The sequence below is a fragment of the Coregonus lavaretus genome (assembly GCF_964263955.1).
Source record: "Coregonus lavaretus genome assembly, chromosome: 33".
Classification (NCBI taxonomy): Eukaryota; Metazoa; Chordata; class Actinopteri; order Salmoniformes; family Salmonidae; genus Coregonus; species Coregonus lavaretus.
The window spans coordinates 21,991,205-22,009,466 of record NC_140020.1 but is presented as its reverse complement, the minus strand read 5'-3'; the positions used below and the strand labels follow the sequence as shown (position 1 = coordinate 22,009,466).

Genomic DNA, 18,262 nt, shown 5'->3' with positions numbered 1-18,262 from the left:
CATCGATCGATTCTCAAAGATGTGTCGGTTAGTACCCATGACCCGTTTACCTAACGCCACTCAGATGGCGGAGACTATGTTTAACCAGGTGTTCCGGCAGTTTGGTGTTCCAGAGGATATTGTTTCCGACCGGGGACCCTAGTTCGTATCCCGGGTTTGGAAGGCCTTCTGCGAACGCTTGGGCATCTCGGTGAGCCTCACCTCCGGGTATCATCCCCAGGCCAATGGGCAGACAGAACGGCTCAACCAGGAAATTGGGAAGTATCTACGGCAACAATGTTCGCGGCAGCCGCAAGAGTGGAGCCGATTCCTTCCTTGGGTAGAGTATGCTCAGAACTCACTCATTCACACCTCCCTACGTCTAACGCCCTTTCAGTGTGTTCTGGGGTATCAACCACCCCTGTTTCCGTGGGATACCGCACCCGGGATGGTACCGGCGGTGGACGAGTGGTTCCGTCGGAGTGCGCAGGTCTGGGAGACGGCCCATCAACATCTCAGTCAAGCCTCACAGCAGCAAAAGACCTATGCCGACCGACGCCGGAGACCTACTCCCACTTATCAACCCGGGCAACGAGTGTGGCTGTCTACCCGAGACCTGCGGTTCCGTCTGAGCTGCAAGAAGCTCCAACCCAGGTACATTGGTCCCTTCAAAGTACAGAGACGTATTAACCCTGTCACCTACCGTCTGTTACTCCCTCGACACTACAGGATAAACCCTATGTTCCACGTCTCCCTGCTGAAACCTGTTCATTATAGCCCGATGTATCCACCAATCGCTCAACAACCTACTACACCACCTTTGGAGGATGAACAGGACACCACCTATACAGTCCACGAGATACTGGAGTCAAGACGGAGACGAGGGGGCATCGAATATCTCGTGGACTGGGAGGGATATGGACCGGAGGAACGGTCCTGGGTTCCTGCTAAGGACATACTAGACCCCGCTCTCAAGGCCACTTTCCACGCTGAACACCCAGATCATCCCGGACCCCGACCCAGAGGAAGACCACCCGGTAGAGGTAGAAGGCCGTCAGGAGCCGGCCCTGGGGAGGGGGATACTGTAAGGGATCGGGGGTTGGCTGGGTCTAGACAGAGTCTGACACTTCCCCGATCTACAGAGAGGGGGAGTCATCAGACTCGATCTGGTTCACCTGAGTTCTGAGCACACCTGTTCGTAATTAGGGTAGGATATAAGGTGTGCTCAGAAGTTCAGTCGGTGCAAGGTATTGTTCCTTTGTGACTTGCTAAGCGTTTTGTTCCGAGAGAGAGAGAGAGAGAGTTTGTTGTTTTGATTACCCGTGTATCCGACCTGTGCCTTGTTGTTTGACTTCCCAAATTGCTTAATCCTCTGCTTGTCTACCCCAGTGATTACCGTCCTCTGATCCTGTGCCTGTGCCCTCGACTACGACTAGCCCGCTCCTTTGGTACCTCTGCCTGTCTATGCCTTGCCCGGTTTTGACCACAGCCCGCCCGACCACGATTAAGCTATACCCTTGTCTGTACTCTAATAAAGCATCGCTATTCTGCGATTGGATCTTACCACTCTGTCCGAGTATTCATTACAAATAAATAAATGAAGGCGGCAATACTGGACTTAAAATGCAGATTCATAAGGCACAGCATTGTCATCATGGAGGTGGAGGAGGAGGAAAAAAAGACTACCTGGCAACAGAAAATAAGGTACAAATATTAATGAAGGAACATCTTCAAATGATGGAGGAAGAGGTGGCAAAGGTGGACTACCAAAGGGCACATTGGTTTGGTAGGAAGGTTCCCAACAAACCGAGACTAACCCACTAAAATATGAAAGTGGCAGTTCTGGAAAGAGGAAGGGAACTGAAGACAACATTTTTCTCTATCAATGAGCAATATCTGGGTGAAATCATGGATAAGAGGCACATACTGTGCCGTATTCTAAAACACCACAGGGCACAGGGTCAGAATGTATAACCCTACCATGCTGAGCCAGTAATTCCCAATTAGGCATACACAACACTACACACTTATGTTACAATCTCCTTCTCTATAGGCCCTTCTGAACAGTCCCCTCCCCATCATGTCTGGATGGAAATGCACTAAAATGATATCAGACTGAATGCCTTTCCATTAAGGGGACTATTAGCAGGGCTAAGCGGCAGACTATAGATGCGGTGCCGATACAGCAAAAATTGTCTATTGTTGGATATGGGCTAGTCGGCTATTGGCCTAATGTTGTGTAATGGAAGACGTATTTTTATTTCTGATATTGTGTTACAAGTTATTTATTAGGTTACTATTCAGAGCAACTCACAGCTGAGGTGCATCTAAGGAATAGGCAAATGGGACACTGATGGATTGGAAATAGAGCCATTTGGTGAGGGAGAATCAAATCAAATGTTATGTGTCACATGCATCGTAAACAACAGGTGTAGACTAACAGTAAAATGCTTACTTACGGGCCCCTCCCAACAATGCAGAGAGAAAACAGGAGAAATAATAGAACAATAATAACACGAGGAATAAATACACAATGAGTAACGATAACTTGGCTATATACATGGGGTACAAATACTGAGTCGATGTGCAGGTAATTGAGGTAGATATGTACATATAGGTAGGGATAAAGTGACTAGGCAACAGGATAGATAATGAATAGTAGCAGCAGCATATGTGATGAGTGAAAAGAGTTAGTGCAAAAAGGGTCAATGCAGATAGTCCGGGTAGCTGTTGGTTAACTATTTAAAGTGGAACTGACAGTGTTTTACCAACATGAAATCGTATACAAATCTGTTCATATACACACCCAGGAAGAATATGATGCCTTTTTTTTTACAGTTTTTGAGAAGCGAGCACTTAGTTAAGGTAATTTTCACATTTTCATACTTTCATAGAATGTTTGGGAATGACGTAGAGCTACAGTTGGCCTATATGTAATCCAAGATGGCGTAGCAGTACGGTCGTGTATTCTGTGTGTGTCCGTGTAAATAGCCTGTTTTTTGTATTTTTCGTACATATTTCCCTATCACACTTTTCATCCTTCTACTAAATATACTTTCCTGCAACCCGCCTCACTCAATGTGGAACGGATTCTATTATTGACTTACCTTTTATCTAGAATCTCCAGTTGAAACTAGCTAGCCAGCTAACTAGCTACTTGCTATTAGCCACCGTTAGTGGTTTTCACCCAGAACATCTGATTTTCTGCCGGAATAACTGAATCACTGGACATTAACACCGGATCACAACTAGCTAGCTGCAACCGAATGGATGTTGCTGTTGGCTAATCACCACTGCCCCCGAAGCAAGCACCAGTTAGCCTTGAGCTAGCCTCGAGCCAGGCCCATATCCCGGCTATCTACCTCTCTGTCTACCGGACGGGAGTAGCCAGCTAACTAGCTACTTGCTATTAGCCACCGTTAGCGGATTTTCACCATTGTCCGTGGCCTGCACTACCTACCAGCCAGCTCTAGCCTGGACTATTATCGGCCAGTCTACACTGTCTGCACAGCGCGTTATCGACCCAGAACATACCACGAAGATCCATCTGCTAGCCCCGGCCCGCTAGCACGAGCAAACAACAGCCGTGCTTCCTGCTAGCCTGTGCTATAGCACCAATTCTAACTGCTCTCGGACTCACATATTGCTGTTCACTGGACCTTATGATCACTCAGCTGCACAGCTGATGACTGCTGGACTGTTCCTTTACACGGTACCCTGTCCTGTTTATCTGTTCAGCCTCAGCCCAAACTTTCATCGCAATTACCAGTTGTTGTCTTAGCTCTCTTGAATAACACCTGTGATTGCTTTATGCCTCTCTCCCATGTCAATATGCCTTGCCTATTGCTGTTCCAGTTAGTTCTTATTATACAATTTCACTGTAAAGTCCCAAGTCCCTCTCAAACTGCCTCAAATAGCTCCTTTGTTCCACCCCCCATACACGCAGAGACCGGCTCAATCGTCCCTCCAGTGATGCTATCTCTTTCATAGTTACCCAATGCTTAGGTGTACCTCCACTGTACTCATATTCTTCCATATCCTTGTCTGTACATAATGCCCTGAATCTATTCTACAACGCCCGGAAATCTGCCCCCTTTACTCTCTGTACTCAATGCACTAGAAGACCAGTTCTTAAAGCCTTTAGCCATATCCTTATTCTAGTCCTCCTCTGTTCCTCTGGTGATGTAGAGGTTAACCCAGGCCCTGCAGCCACCAGTATCACTCCTACTCCCCAGGAGCTATCATTTGTTGACTTCTGTAACCGTAAAAGCATTGTTTTTTTGCATATTAACATCAGAAGCCTCCTCCCTAAGTTTGAGATATTCACTGCGTTAGCACACTCCGCCAACCCTGATGTTCTAGCAGTGTCTGAATCTTGGCTTAGGAAGGCCACCAAAAATTCAGAAATGTCCATCCCCAACTACAACATTTTCCGTCTAGATAGAACTGCCAAAGGGGGTGGAGTTGCAATCTACTGTAGAGATAGCCTGCAGAGCTCTATCATACTATCCAGGTCTGTGCCCAAACAGTTTGATCTCCTACTTCTAAAAATCCACCTTTCCAGAAATAAGTCTCTCACTGTTGCCGCTTGCTACAGACCCCCCTCAGCCCCAAGTTGTGCCCTGGACACCATATGTGAATTGATTGCCCCCCATCTATCCTCAGAGTTCGTACTGCTTGGTGACCTAAACTGGGATATGCTTAACACCCCGGCCATCCTACAATCCAAACTAGATGCCCTCAATCTCACACAAATGATCAAGGAACCTACCAGGTACAACCCTAAATCCGTAAACATGGGCACCTGTCACGATCGTAGACGGATGCGGACCAAGGCGCAGCGTGATAAGCGTACATACTTTATTCGGTACACCACACTAGAACAAAACAACAAACAAACGATACGTGAAGTCCTAGGTTACAACACAAACCTTTCGGAACAAGATCCCACCCCGACTAGTGCCAAACAGGCTGCCTAAGTATGGTCCCCAATCAGAGACAACGAGATACAGCTGCCTCTGATTGGGAACCACCCTGGCCAACATAGATCTAAACGAACTAGAACCAAAAACATAGAAAACAAAACACAGAAACTAAACACCCTGGCTCAACATTTAAGAGTCCCCCGAGCCAGGGCGTGACAGCACCCTTATAGATATCATCCTGACTAACTTACCCTCTATTTCACCTCCGCTGTCTTCAACCAGGATCTCAGCGATCACTGCCTTATTGCCTGCGTCAGTACTGGGTCCGCGGTCAAACGACCACCCCTCATCACTGTCAAACGCTCCTTAAAACAATTTAGCGAGCAGGCCTTCCTAATTGACCTGGCCCAGGTATCCTGGATGGATTTCGATCTCATTCCGTCAGTAGAGGATGCCTGGTTGTTCTTTAAAAGTGCTTTCCTCTCAATCTTAAATAAGCATGCCCCATTCAAAAAATTCAGAACTAAGAACAGATATAGCCCCTGGTTCTCCTCAGACTTGACTGCCCTTGACCAGCACAAAACATCCTGTGGCGTACTGCATTAGCATTAAATAGCCCCCGCGATATGCAACTTTTCAGGGAAGTTAGGAACCAATATACACAAGCAGTTAGGAAAGCAAAGGCTAGCTTTATCAAACAGAAATTTGCATCCTGTAGCACTAACTCCAAAAAGTTTTGGGACACTGTAAAGTCCATGGAGAATAAGAGCACCTCCTCCCAGCTTCCCACTGCACTGAGGCTAGGAAACACTATCACCACCGATAAATCCACCGAGAATTTCAACAAGCATTTTGCTATGGCTGGCCATGCTTTCCACCTGGCTACCACTACCCCGGTCACCAGCTCTGCACCCTCCGCTGCAACTTGCCCATGCCCCCCCCACTTCTCCTTCACACAAATTCAGACAGCTGATGTTCTGAAAGAGCTGCAAAATCTGGACCCCTACAAATCATCTGGGCTAGACAATCTGGACCCTTTCGTTTATAAAATTAGCCGCCGAAATTGTCGCAACCCCTGTTAATAGCCTGTTCAACCTCTCTTTCGTAACGTCTGAGATCCCCAAAGATTGGAAAGCTGCCGCGGTCATCCCCCTCTTCAAAGGGGGTGACACTCTAGATCCAAACTGTTACAGACCTATATCCATCCTGCCCTGCCTTTCGAACGTTTTTGAAAGCCAAGTTAACAAACAGATCACCGACCATTTCGAATCACACCGTACCTTCTCTGCTATGCAATCCGGTTTCCGAGCTGGTCATGGGTGCACCTCAGCCACGCTCAAGGTCCTAAACGATATTATAACCGCGATCGATAATAGACAGTACTGTGCAGGCGTCTTCATCAACCTGGCCAAGGCTTTCGACTCTGTCAACCACCGTATTCTTATTGGCAGACTAAATAGCCTTGGTTTCTCAAATGACTGCCTCGCCTGGTTCACCAACTACTTCTCAGATAGAGTTCAATGTGTCAAATCGGAGGGCCTGTTGTCTGGACCTATGGCAGTCTCTATGGGGGTGCCACAGGGTTCAATTCTTGGGCTGACACTTTTCTCTGTGTATATCAATGATGTCGCTCTTGCTGCCGGTGATTCTCAGATCCACCTCTACGCAGACGACACCATTTTGTATACATCTGGCCCTTCATTGGACACTGTGTTAACAAACATCCAAACAGTGTCATACAACACTCCTTCCGTAGCCTCCAACTGCTCTTAAACACAATTAAAACTAAATGCATGCTCTTCAATCAAACGCTGCTGGCACCTGCCCACCCGACTAGAATCACTACTCTCGACAGGTCTGACCTAGAGTATGTGGACAACTACAAATACCTAGGTGTCTGGTTATACTGTAAACTCTCCTTCCAGACTCATATTAAGCATCTCCAATCCAAAGTTAAATCTAGAATTGGCTTCCTATTTCGCAACAAAGCCTCCTTCACTCATGCTGCCAAACATGCCCTCGTAAAACTGACTATCCTACCAATCCTTGACTTCGGCGATGTCATTTACAAAATAGCCTCCATCACTCTACTCAGCAAATTGGATGTAGTCTATCACAGTGCCATCCGTTTTGTCACCAAAGCCCCATATACTACCCACCACTGTGACCTGTACGCTCTTGTTGGCTGGTCCTCACTACATATTCGTCGCCAAACCCACTGGCACCAGGCCATCTATAAATCACTGCTAGGCAAATCCCCTCCTTATCTTAGCTCATTGGTCACCATAGCAACACCCACCCGTAGTATGCGCTCCAGCAGGTATATCTCACTGCTCATCCCCAAAGCCAACACCTCCTTTGGCCGCCATTCCTTCCAGTTCTCTGCTGCCAATGACTGGAACAAACTGCAAAAATCTCTGAAGCTGGAGACTCTTATCTCCCTCACTAACTTTAAGCATCAGTTGTCAGAGCACCTTACCGATCACTGCACCTGTACACAGCCCATCTGAAATTAGCCCACCCAACTACCTCATCCCCATATTGTTATTTATTTTTCTCATTTGCACCCCAGTATCTCTATTTGCACATCATCTCTTGCACATCTATCGTTCCAGTGTTAATACTAATTGTAATTATGTTTCACTATGGCCTATTTATTGCCTTACCTCCATAACTTGCTACATTTGCACACACTGTATATATATTTTCTGTTGTATTTTTTACTTTATGTTTTGTTTTATCCCATGTGTAACTCTGTGTTGTTGTTTTTATCGCACTGCTTTGCTTTATCTTGGCCAGGTCGCAGTTGTAAATAAGAACTTGTTCTCAACTGGCTTACCTGGTTAAATAAAGATGAAATAAAAATAAATAAATAAATAAATATGCAAATAAGGCATTTAAGATTAGCCATATTAATCATGCATTGAACTGCGTCCATCTATTCTGACAACAATTACTTATTATTTTATTTTAATTTTTTACCCATTGGTAGTTACAATCTTGTCCCATCGCTGTAACTCCCGTACGGACTCGTACCATACAACGCATCCTCCAACGGCACCAAGTGACGATGAAACAACTTTACAAGGTGCCATTTGAGAGAAACTCTGACAGAGTCAAGAATCTGCGACATGACTTTGTAGAGGTATGTATGCAACACTACTTCCAGTACTTCAGACATACCATATTTACTCATCTGGATATCCTTTTGTCTGTTACAGAGAGTACTGGAGATGGATGCCCATGTAATTCGCCATGAATTTATTTATGTGGATGAGGCTGGCTTCAACCTCACCAAAACCAGGAGCCACGGAAGAAATGTAATAGGACAGAAGGCAATTACCAATGTCCCTGGACAGCGTGGGGGTAATATAACTATGTGTGCTGCCATCACTCAAAACGGGGTCCTCCATCACAATCCCACACTGGGTCCGTACAACACCGGCCATATGCTCACTTTTCTGGATGCAATTTACACAATGCTTGTCCCTGATCCAGATCAGGAGCCTGCTAGATTTGTGGTTATATGGGTCAATGTTTGTTTTCACCGGGTTGTTCTGGTCCAAAACTGGTTTGCCACCCATCCACAATTTGTAGTTTTGTACCTACCATATTCACCTTTTCTAAATCCCATAGAGGAATTCTTCTCAGGCTGGCGCTGGAAAGTGCATGATCGCCAACCCTATGCCCGCATGCCGCTTCTCCAGGCAATGGAGGACGCATGTGGGGACATAGAGGTTGCCTTTGTCCAAGGTTGGATACGCCATGCTAGGAGATACTTCCCTCGATGTTTGGCAAGAGAAAACGTATCTTGTGATGTGGACGAAGTATTGTGGCCAGACCCATCCCAGAGAAGAGATGAAGTCTAGCTTAGCACTGGTGACTGCTAAGTCATAATAGTACACAAAATGTACTATTATGAAAGAAGTGTTTGCCATTTGATGCAAATGCTTCATTCTGACATGTGTTTATGGCATTTTGAATGCAGTGTTACATTTTGAAGGAGATGTGAGGCATTTTGCATTTTGTGTGTGCAGTTTTGGGAATTGTGTGTAGAGTTTTGAAAAAAGGAGACATAGTTTTGAAAACGTGTGTAAGCAGTTGGGAAAAACTGTAAGACTACCAAGAAACACGGTAAACAATTACAGGAATAACGATCTAGACAGCTTTTCAGAATCCCTACGTGCAGGTGGATGCATAGATTGTTTTGGATAGTTGAAAGACAGTGTTTATTTATACTATTTTAATCAAAATCTGGAAAATAGGACCTGAACCGGGTCCCGATAGATACGCGTTTAATTCACCTACGATAATAACAAAACATAGGCTAGGTGAATCAACATTGCAGATCTGATCCAGCCTCATTATTTTAATTTGATTTATTTGACAGGGATGAATTCACATAGATCAACAACATTTCAGTAAATGTTCCAGATTTAGCCAGCTAATTTCATCTGTAGTTCTTGGCGAACCTCAACTTAAATCAATCTCCTCCTGTTTCTACTGATAAAACACTGTCTACGTGGCAGGCACCGGCCTCTATGGATGTGCCCCAAATGGCACCCTATTCCCTACATAGTGCACTACTTTTGACTAGTCAAAAGTAGTGCACTCTATAGGGAATAGGGTGCCATTTGGGATGCAAACTATAACTCTTAGGCTGAAACGAAGATTAAGTTGGAGGAGATGTGTCTTGGAGCAGTTGTTGTGCCCAATAATCTCCCCTTCCTCCTGAAGTGTGCACTCATTCACCTCTCTACACAAATTTAAAAGAATTGGATTGGTGTCGGCATGAGCTAGAGGGAGTTTCCATATATCAGTAATTTCCTTCGGGAGAAAAGAGAGATTATAAAGCTTGGAAGTTTCCACACTAGTTGCACAACGACTGATTTATGTGGTGGTCCTTTGTGTGAGCCATCTTGCTGTTCCAGAGAATAGTACAGCTCCCCAGAGTGTGTGTGTGTGTGTGTGTCTGTGTGTCTGTGTGTGTGTGTTTTGTATGCACGTGCACATGTGGGCGTGCATGCGTTTGTGTGTGTGTACGCACGTGCATGTGTGCACATGTATGCCTATTTGTGTGTGTGTGTGTGTGTGTGTGTGTGTGTGAGTGTGTGTGAATTATGGTCACAGCTGGGATGCCATTACCCCAGCTGGAAGGAACGCGGCAGGAAAACCAAATGTTTTATTACTTTATGAGATAGCAGATCCTCAGAAGAAATAGGAGACCGCAAGCTTTGATTTCCTAACCACTAGAGGCCAGAACGCCAGTGTGTGATGGATTGCTAAACCCAGCGTAACCACATAGTTGTCCCGGTTGAAATTTACAGTGTTGAAATGAAGAGGGTAAACACCCTCACCCACACTCATATAATATAACCTTAAAGATTAAATCCACATTAGGGGAAACAGCACCACTGCCCGCCCATGCACCTTTGTTATTGTTTTTGTTTTGTGGACAAAATGGAGGTGAGGTGTGTCGAGCAGTGTGGTAAAAAAAAAATAGTGTATATTCTGCTGTTCTATTGTGCGTGCAATGATGTCTGAGAAAAGAAAATAGTGTTCATTGTTTGCAGTGACTTCTTTGTTGTTGTAATATCCCAAACGGACAAGGCAGTTTCACCATTAAGGATTCCAGCTTTAAGTTGCCATAGTCAGCGCACTGAGATGCAAATATTTTGTTGTTTTTGTAAGACATAAAATAGAATAGTGTTATATCTTTAATTGAGAGTTATTTATTTAATTCATATATATTTCAGTTTCGTTTAATGGGACTACTTTGAGTTAGTAACTTTGAATTATGTATTCTGAAAATCAGGGTCAGGGTAAATTCTGGGTTAATTCAGGAAATAAACTGAAATTCCAATTAAATAATTGAAAAAATTATTTCTTTTCAATGACCTTCCAATGAACTAAGAAGTAGAAGCAATTTAATTCAAATTGACCTATTGACCCCAACCCTGCTAGAAATGTAGCCTGCTGCACGCCTTTACCTTTTCTCCTCTGGTGTGTCTTCAATTGACCTCATAGTGTTGACGATCACCCCTCTCAAGAGTTGATGCCCAGCCAATACCTCAATCCGGAGTCTCTGTTTAATAACAAGGTATATCAATTAACCAAATTCATTGAATACAGCCCTTTTTACATCATCAGCTATCACAAAGTGCTTTACTTATACCTGGCCTGAACCCCAAACCAAGCAATGCAGAAGAAGAAGCACAGTGGCCAGGAAAAACTACCTAGAAGGAACTAACCTAGGAAGAAACCTAGAGAGGAACCAGGTTCAGAGGGGTGGCCAGTCCTCTTCTGACTGTAGAATACATTGAATATCGGTGCAGTGTACAGTACAAATTGAATTCAACAGGTTTGAAAAGTGGCTTAGGACTGATAATGGACTTAGCAGACAGGGAAAATCAACATGAATGTGTGAATAAGTGTATAATATGCCAGAGTTAAATCAAGACTATCGAGCATTGCCATGAGCAACCCTACTGTTTTTTTTTTGTTGTTCGTATTTTTGTCCTCAATTTCATTATATCCAATTACGATCTTGTCTCATTGCTGCAACTCCCCAACGGGCTTGGGAAAAGTGAAGGTCGAGTCATGCGTACTCTGAAACATGACCCGCTAAACCGCGCTCCTTAACACCTGCCCGCTTAACCCAGAAGCCAGCCGCACCAATGTGTTGGAGGAAACACCGCTCAACTGACGACCAAAGTCAGCCTGCAGGCACCCGGCCCACCACAAGGAGTCGCTAGAGCGCGAGTTAGATATTGCAGATGCCCTATCTGTGCCCATACTGTCCCATTTCTGCTTCCTAAAATATACTAGTTAATTTTAATTTGATTGCCTCTCACTATCTGTACAATAAAATCGGAAAAATATACACACATACAGTGAGGGAAAAAGGTATTTGATCCCCTGCTGATTTTGTACGTTTGCCCACTGACAAAGACATGATCAGTCTATAATTTTAATGGTAGGTTTATTTGAACAGTGAGAGACAGAATAACAACAAAAAAATCCAGGAAAACGCATGTCAAAAATGTTATAAATTGATTTGCATTTTAATGAGGGAAATAAGTATTTGACACCTCTGCAAAACATGACTTAGTACTTGGTGGCAAAACCCTTGCTGGCAATCACAGAGGTCAGACGTTTCTTGTAGTTGGCCACCAGGTTTGCACACATCTCAGGAGGGATTTTGTTCCACTCCTCTTTGCAGATCTTCTCCAAGTCATTAAGGTTTCGAGGCTGACGTTTGGCAACTCGAACCTTCAGCTCCCTCCACAGATTTTCTATGGGATTAAGGTATGGAGACTGGCTAGGCCACTCCAGGACCTTAATGTGCTTCTTCTTGAGCAACTCCTTTGTTGCCTTGGCTGTGTGTTTTGGGTCATTGTCATGCTGGAATACCCATCCACGACCCATTTTCAATGCCCTGGCTGAGGGAAGGAGGTTTTCACCCAAGATTTGATGGTACATGGCCCCGTCCATCGTCCCTTTGATGTGGTGAAGTTGTCCTGTCCCCTTAGCAGAAAAACACCCCCAAAGCATAATGTTTCCACCTCCATGTTTGACGGTGGGGATGGTGTTCTTGGGGTCATAGGCAGCATTCCTCCTCCTCCAAACACGACGAGTTGAGTTGATGCCAGAGAGCTCGATTTTGGTCTCATCTGACCACAACACTTTCACCCAGTTCTCCTCTGAATCATTCAGATGTTCATTGGCAAACTTCAGACGGCCCTGTATATGTGCTTTCTTGAGCAGGGGGACCTTGCGGGCGCTGCAGGATTTCAGTCCTTCACGGCGTAGTGTGTTACCAATTGTTTTCTTGGTTACTATGGTCCCAGCTGCCTTGAGATCATTGACAAGATCCTCCCGTGTAGTTCTGGGCTGATTCCTCACCGTTCTCATGATCATTGCAACTCCACGAGGTGAGAACTTGCATGGAGCCCCAGGCCGAGGGAGATTTACATTTCTTTTGTGTTTCTTCCATTTGCGAATAATCGCACCAACTGTTGTCACCTTCTCACCAAGCTGCTTGGCAATGGTCTTGTAGCCCATTCCAGCCTTGTGTAGGTCTACAATCTTGTCCCTGACATCCTTGGAGATCTCTTTGGTCTTGGCCATGGTGGAGAGTTTGGAATCTGACTGATTGATTGCTTTTGTGGACAGGTGTCTTTTATACAGGTAACAAGCTGAGATTAGGAGCACTCCCTTCAAGAGTGTGCTCCTAATCTCAGCTCGTTACCTGTATAAAAGACACCTGGGAGCCAGAAATCTTTCTGATTGAGAGGGGGTCAAATACTTATTTCCCTCATTAAAATGCAAATCAATTTATAACATTTTTGACATGCGTTTTTCTAGATTTTTTTGTTGTTATTCTGTCTCTCACTATTCAAATAAACCTACCATTAAAATTATAGACTGATAATTTCTATGTCAGTGGGCAAACGTTCAAAATCAGCAGGGGATCAAATTCTTTTTTCCCTCACTATATATATATATACATACATACACTACCGTTCAAAAGTTTGGGGTCACTTAGAAATGTCCTTGTTTTCGAAAGAAAAGCAATTTTTTTGTCCATTAAAATAACATCAAATTGATCAGAAATACAGTGTAGACATTGTTAATGTTGTAAATGGCTATTGTAGCACTTGTTGGCTGCTTTTCCTTCACTCTGCTGTCCGACTCATCCCAAATCATCTCAATTGGGTTGAGGTCGGGGGATTGTAGAGGCCAGGTCATCTGATGCAACACTTTTTTGGTTACTACATGATTCCATGTGTGTTATTTCATAGTTTTGATGACTTCTCTATTAACCTACAATGAAGAAAATAGTAAAAAAATTAAGAAAAACCCTTGAATGAGTAGGTGTGTCCAAACCTTAGACTGGTACTGTATATACACCTCTGATCTATATAAGAGACCACTGCAAAATTATCAGTTTCTCTGGTTTTACTATTTATAGGTATGTGTTTGGGTAAAAATAACATTTTTGTTATATTCTATAAACTACTGACAACATTTCTCCCAAATTCCAAATAAAAATATTGTCATTTAGAGCATTTATTTGCAGAAAATGACAACTGGTCAAAATAACAAAAAATATGCAGCGTTATGCCACTCCTGGCGCAAAAATTCAAGCAGCTCGGCTTTGTTTGATGGCTTGTGGCAATCCATCTTCCTCTTGATCACATTCCAGAAGTTTTCAATGGGGTTCAGGTCTAGAGATTGGGCTGGCCATGACAGGGTCTTGATCTGGTGGTCCTCCATCCACACCTTGATTGACCTGGCTGTGTGGCATGGTGCATTGTCCTGCTGGAAAAACCAATCCTCAGAGTTGGGGAACAATGTCAGAGCAAAAGGAAGCAAGTTTTCTTCCAGGACAACCTTGTATGTGGCTTGATTCATGCGTCCTTCACAAAGACAAATCTGGCCGATTCCAGCCTTGCTGAAGCACCCCCAGATCATCACCGATCCTCCACCAAATTTCACAGTGGGTGCGAGACACTGTGGCTTGTAGGCCTCTCCAGGTCTCTGTCTAACCATTAGACGACCAGGTGTTGGGCAAAGCTGAAAATTGGACTCATCAGAGAAGATGACCTTACTCCAGTCCTCTACGGTCCAATCCTTATGGTATTTTGCAAACCTCAGCCTGGCTCTTCTTTGCTTCTCATTGATTAAGGGCTTTTTTCTAGCTTTGCACGACTTCAGCCCTGCCCCTAGGAGCCTGTTTCGAACCGTCCTCGCCGTGCACTTCACTCCAGCTGCCGTTTGCCATCCTTTTTGTAGGTCACTTGATGTCATCCTACGGTTGTTGAGTGACATTCGAATGAGTTGGCGGTCATCCCGGTCAGTAGAGAGTCGTTTTCGCCCTCTGCCAGTCTGTAGCTTTGTTGTCCCCAATTTCTGCTGCTTGACCTTGTTCTTATGAACCGCAGTCTTTGAAATGTTAAGGATGGAAGCAACCTGATGCTCACTGTATCCCTCTGCCAGTAAAGCCAGAATTGAACCCTTATTTTCCTCACTCAAAACTTTCCTTTTCAACTCTTTTGGCATTCAGTAGAATGAGGTGTGCCTGTGTTGGAATTCAACAGACACTGGAATGGAATGGCTGTCATACATGTAGAGATGCTGATTTAAGAACAATTTCCAGTGGTCTCTTAATTTTTTCCACAGCTGTATATATACATATATATCTTATTCAGGACCTCTAGGAGATGGGTGGTGATACAATGGCAGCCATAATGATTGAGATTGATCATCTGATGATTAAAACAATGGTAGAAGATTTTATTTTTAAAAAGGGTAATGAACCTGATGGATTGCCAGTTGCTCATGGAGGCCGGAGTAGTTTCCTGAAACGTCTGGGGCCAGGTCCTCCTCCATCTTCTCCTGGAAGCCCTCCCAGCTATCCCACTTCTGTTGAAGGCTCTGGGAGTGCTGGGCCTCAGCCTGCAATTTTCTGTTGAGCACACACACGTGTAAGTACACACACACACACACACACACACACACACAAACGCACACACAGACCAAATCACACACAATACAGGTCCAATTATTCAGTAAAATCCGTTACGTCATCTGTAAAAAAATCTGTTACTCTTGGGAATTAATGGTCATTTTACCCCCCCCCCCCCCCGATATTGGGTCGGTTTTGCACTTTCCACGCTAATGGTTAAGGTAAGGATTGGGGGAGAGGAGACTGATCCTAGAGTAGATCTGTAATTAATGGGCCCACTTACCTGTTCATGTGGGAGGTGCAGGATAGGGCCTGCCCACACTTCCTGGTCAGGGACTTCAGTCTATCTGCTTCCAGGCCATCCAGGGTCACAGAGAGGCTTGCCTCAGTGAGGTCATCCAGGGCAGGACGCAGGTGGCTCAGCTCCATCAGAGCAGTCTGAAGGAGCAATGAAGGGACATAGGTCAACTAAATACGAGTGTGTGTGTGTCCGTGTGTGTGTGTTGTCTGACTTACCTTCACACTGTCCATGCTGCAGACATCAGAAGTGAGCATGTGATGCAAAGCCTCGATCTGCAGCTCCAGTGAATCCATACTACTGTTGATTGTGTGGCGTTGATCCAAATCCTCCTGTAAGCAAACACACAAACACATACAGTGAAGTCCAAAATTATTGCTCACCCTTGATGAGCAAAAAACACTATAAAAGAAACAATACAAATACTGAGCTATATTGTATGCAATAATTTTTTTGGGCTAACCCTAACATAGAGATTATTATAAATAAACTCTGCATTAACATTCTACTTTTTTAAGTTAATCTCATTTTAAGGAACTGTATTGTGGCTTCCATGGCTTCCTGTTTCACTGGGGTATACAAATTTGGTAACACGCATGTAAAATCCCTTCGTCATCCATCACCATGGGGAAAGGCAAAGAACTCACAAATGAAAAGAGACAAATGATTGTTGACTTTCATAAATCAGGCAATGGGTACAAAAAAACAACTGAAAAACAAAATATACCACTTACCACAATTAGAGCAACAATTAAGACGTTTAAAACCACTGGTAAACATGCCTAGTAGAGGATGCATGTACAGTGCTTTCGGAAAGTATTCAGACCCCTGACATTTTCCACATTTTGTCACGTTACAGCCTTATTCTCCCGAGTGGCACAGCGGTCTAAGGCACTGCATCTCAGTGCTTGAGGCGTCACTACAGACTACCTGGTTCGATTCCAGGCTGTATCACAACCGACCGTGATTGGGAGTCCCATAGGGCGGCGAACAATTGGCCCAGCGTCGGCCGGGTTTGGCCGGTGTAGGCCGTCATTGTAAATAAGAATTTGTTCTTAACTGACTTGTCTAGTTAAATAAAGGTAAAATAAATCAAATCAATTCTAAAATTGATTTTTTTATTTAAATGTTTTTAATCTACACACAATACCCCATTATGACAAAGCGAAAACAGGCTTTTAGAAATTTTTGCACATATATTACAAATAAAAAACAGAAATACCTTATTTACATAAGTATTCAGACCCTTTGCTATGAGACTCGAAATTGAGCTCAGGTGCATCCTGTTTCCATTGATCATCCTTGAGATGTTTCTGCAACTTGATTGGAGTCCACCTGTGGTAAATTCAATTCATTGGACATGATTTGGAAAGGCACACACCTGTCTATATAAGGTCAAACAGTTGACCGTGCATGTCAGAGCAAAAACCAAGCCATGAGGTCGAAGGAATTGTCCGTAGAGTTCCGGGACAGGATTGTGTTGAGGCACAGATATGGGGAAGGGTACCAAAACATTTCTGCAGCATTGAAGGTCCCCAAAAACACAGCGGACCACCAAGACTCTTCCTAGAGCTGGCCGCCCGGCCAAACTGAGCAATCGGGGGTGAAGGGCCTTGGTCAGGGAGGTGACCAAGAACATGATGGTCACTCTGACAGAGCTCCAGAGTTCCTCTGTGGAGATGGGACAACCTTCCAGAAGAACAACCATCTCTGCAGCACTCCACCAATCAGGCCTTTATGGTACAGTGGCCAGACGGAAGCCACTCCTCAGTAAAAGGCACATAACAGCCCGCTTGGAGTTTGCCAAAAGGCACCTAAAGGACTCTCAGACCATGAGAAACAAGATTCTCCGTTCTGATGAAACCAAGATTGAACTCTTTGGCCTGAATGCCAAGCGTCACATCTGGAGGAAACCTGGCACCATCCCTACAGTGAAGCATGGTGGTGGCAGCATTATGCTGTGGGGATGTTTTTCAGTGGCAGGGACTGGGAGACTAGTCAGGATCGAGGAAAATATGAACGGAGCAAAGTACAGAGAGATCCTTGATGAAAACCTGCACCAGAGCGCTCAGGACCTCAGACTGGGGCGAAGGTTCACCGTCCAACAGGACAACGACCCTAAGCACACAGCCAAGGCTTCGGGACAAGTCTCTGAATGTCCTTGAGTGGCCCAGCCAGACTTGAGTGGCCCAGCCACGGACTTGAACCCGATCGAACATCTCTGGAGAGACCTGAAAATAGCTGTGCAGCGACGCTCCCCATCCAACCTGACAGAGCTCGAGAGGATCTGCAGAGAAGAATGGGAGAAACTCCACAAATACAGGTGTGCCGAGCTTGTAGCATCATACCCAAAAAGACTTGAGGCTGTAATCGCTGCCAAAAGTGCTTCAACAAAGTACTGCGTAAAGGGTCTGAATACTTAGGTAAATGTGATATTTCAGTTGTTATTTTTAATAAATTTGCAAAAAATCTAAAAACCTATTTTTGCTTTGTCATTATGGGTTATTGTGTGTAGATTGATGAGGGGGGGGGAAACTATTTAATCAATTTTAGAATAAGGCTGTAACAGAACAAAATGTCAAAAAAGTC

The 18,262-nt window shown here is 44.5% G+C and overlaps 1 protein-coding gene across 1 annotated transcript in view; it reads right to left on the bottom strand.

Moving 5' to 3' along the window:
• The window catches only part of syne2a (spectrin repeat containing, nuclear envelope 2a), a 242,120-nt gene that overhangs the window by 53,818 nt on the left and 170,040 nt on the right, over nucleotides 1-18,262 (bottom strand). Inside the window, exons 87-90 of the mRNA XM_084151514.1 lie at nucleotides 15,892-16,005; nucleotides 15,659-15,813; nucleotides 15,228-15,375; nucleotides 10,895-10,989 (exon numbers count right to left, since the gene is read on the bottom strand). Of these exons, the coding sequence (XP_084007640.1) occupies nucleotides 10,895-10,989; nucleotides 15,228-15,375; nucleotides 15,659-15,813; nucleotides 15,892-16,005 (512 nt within the window). The remainder of the gene's footprint in view (nucleotides 1-10,894; nucleotides 10,990-15,227; nucleotides 15,376-15,658; nucleotides 15,814-15,891; nucleotides 16,006-18,262) is intronic.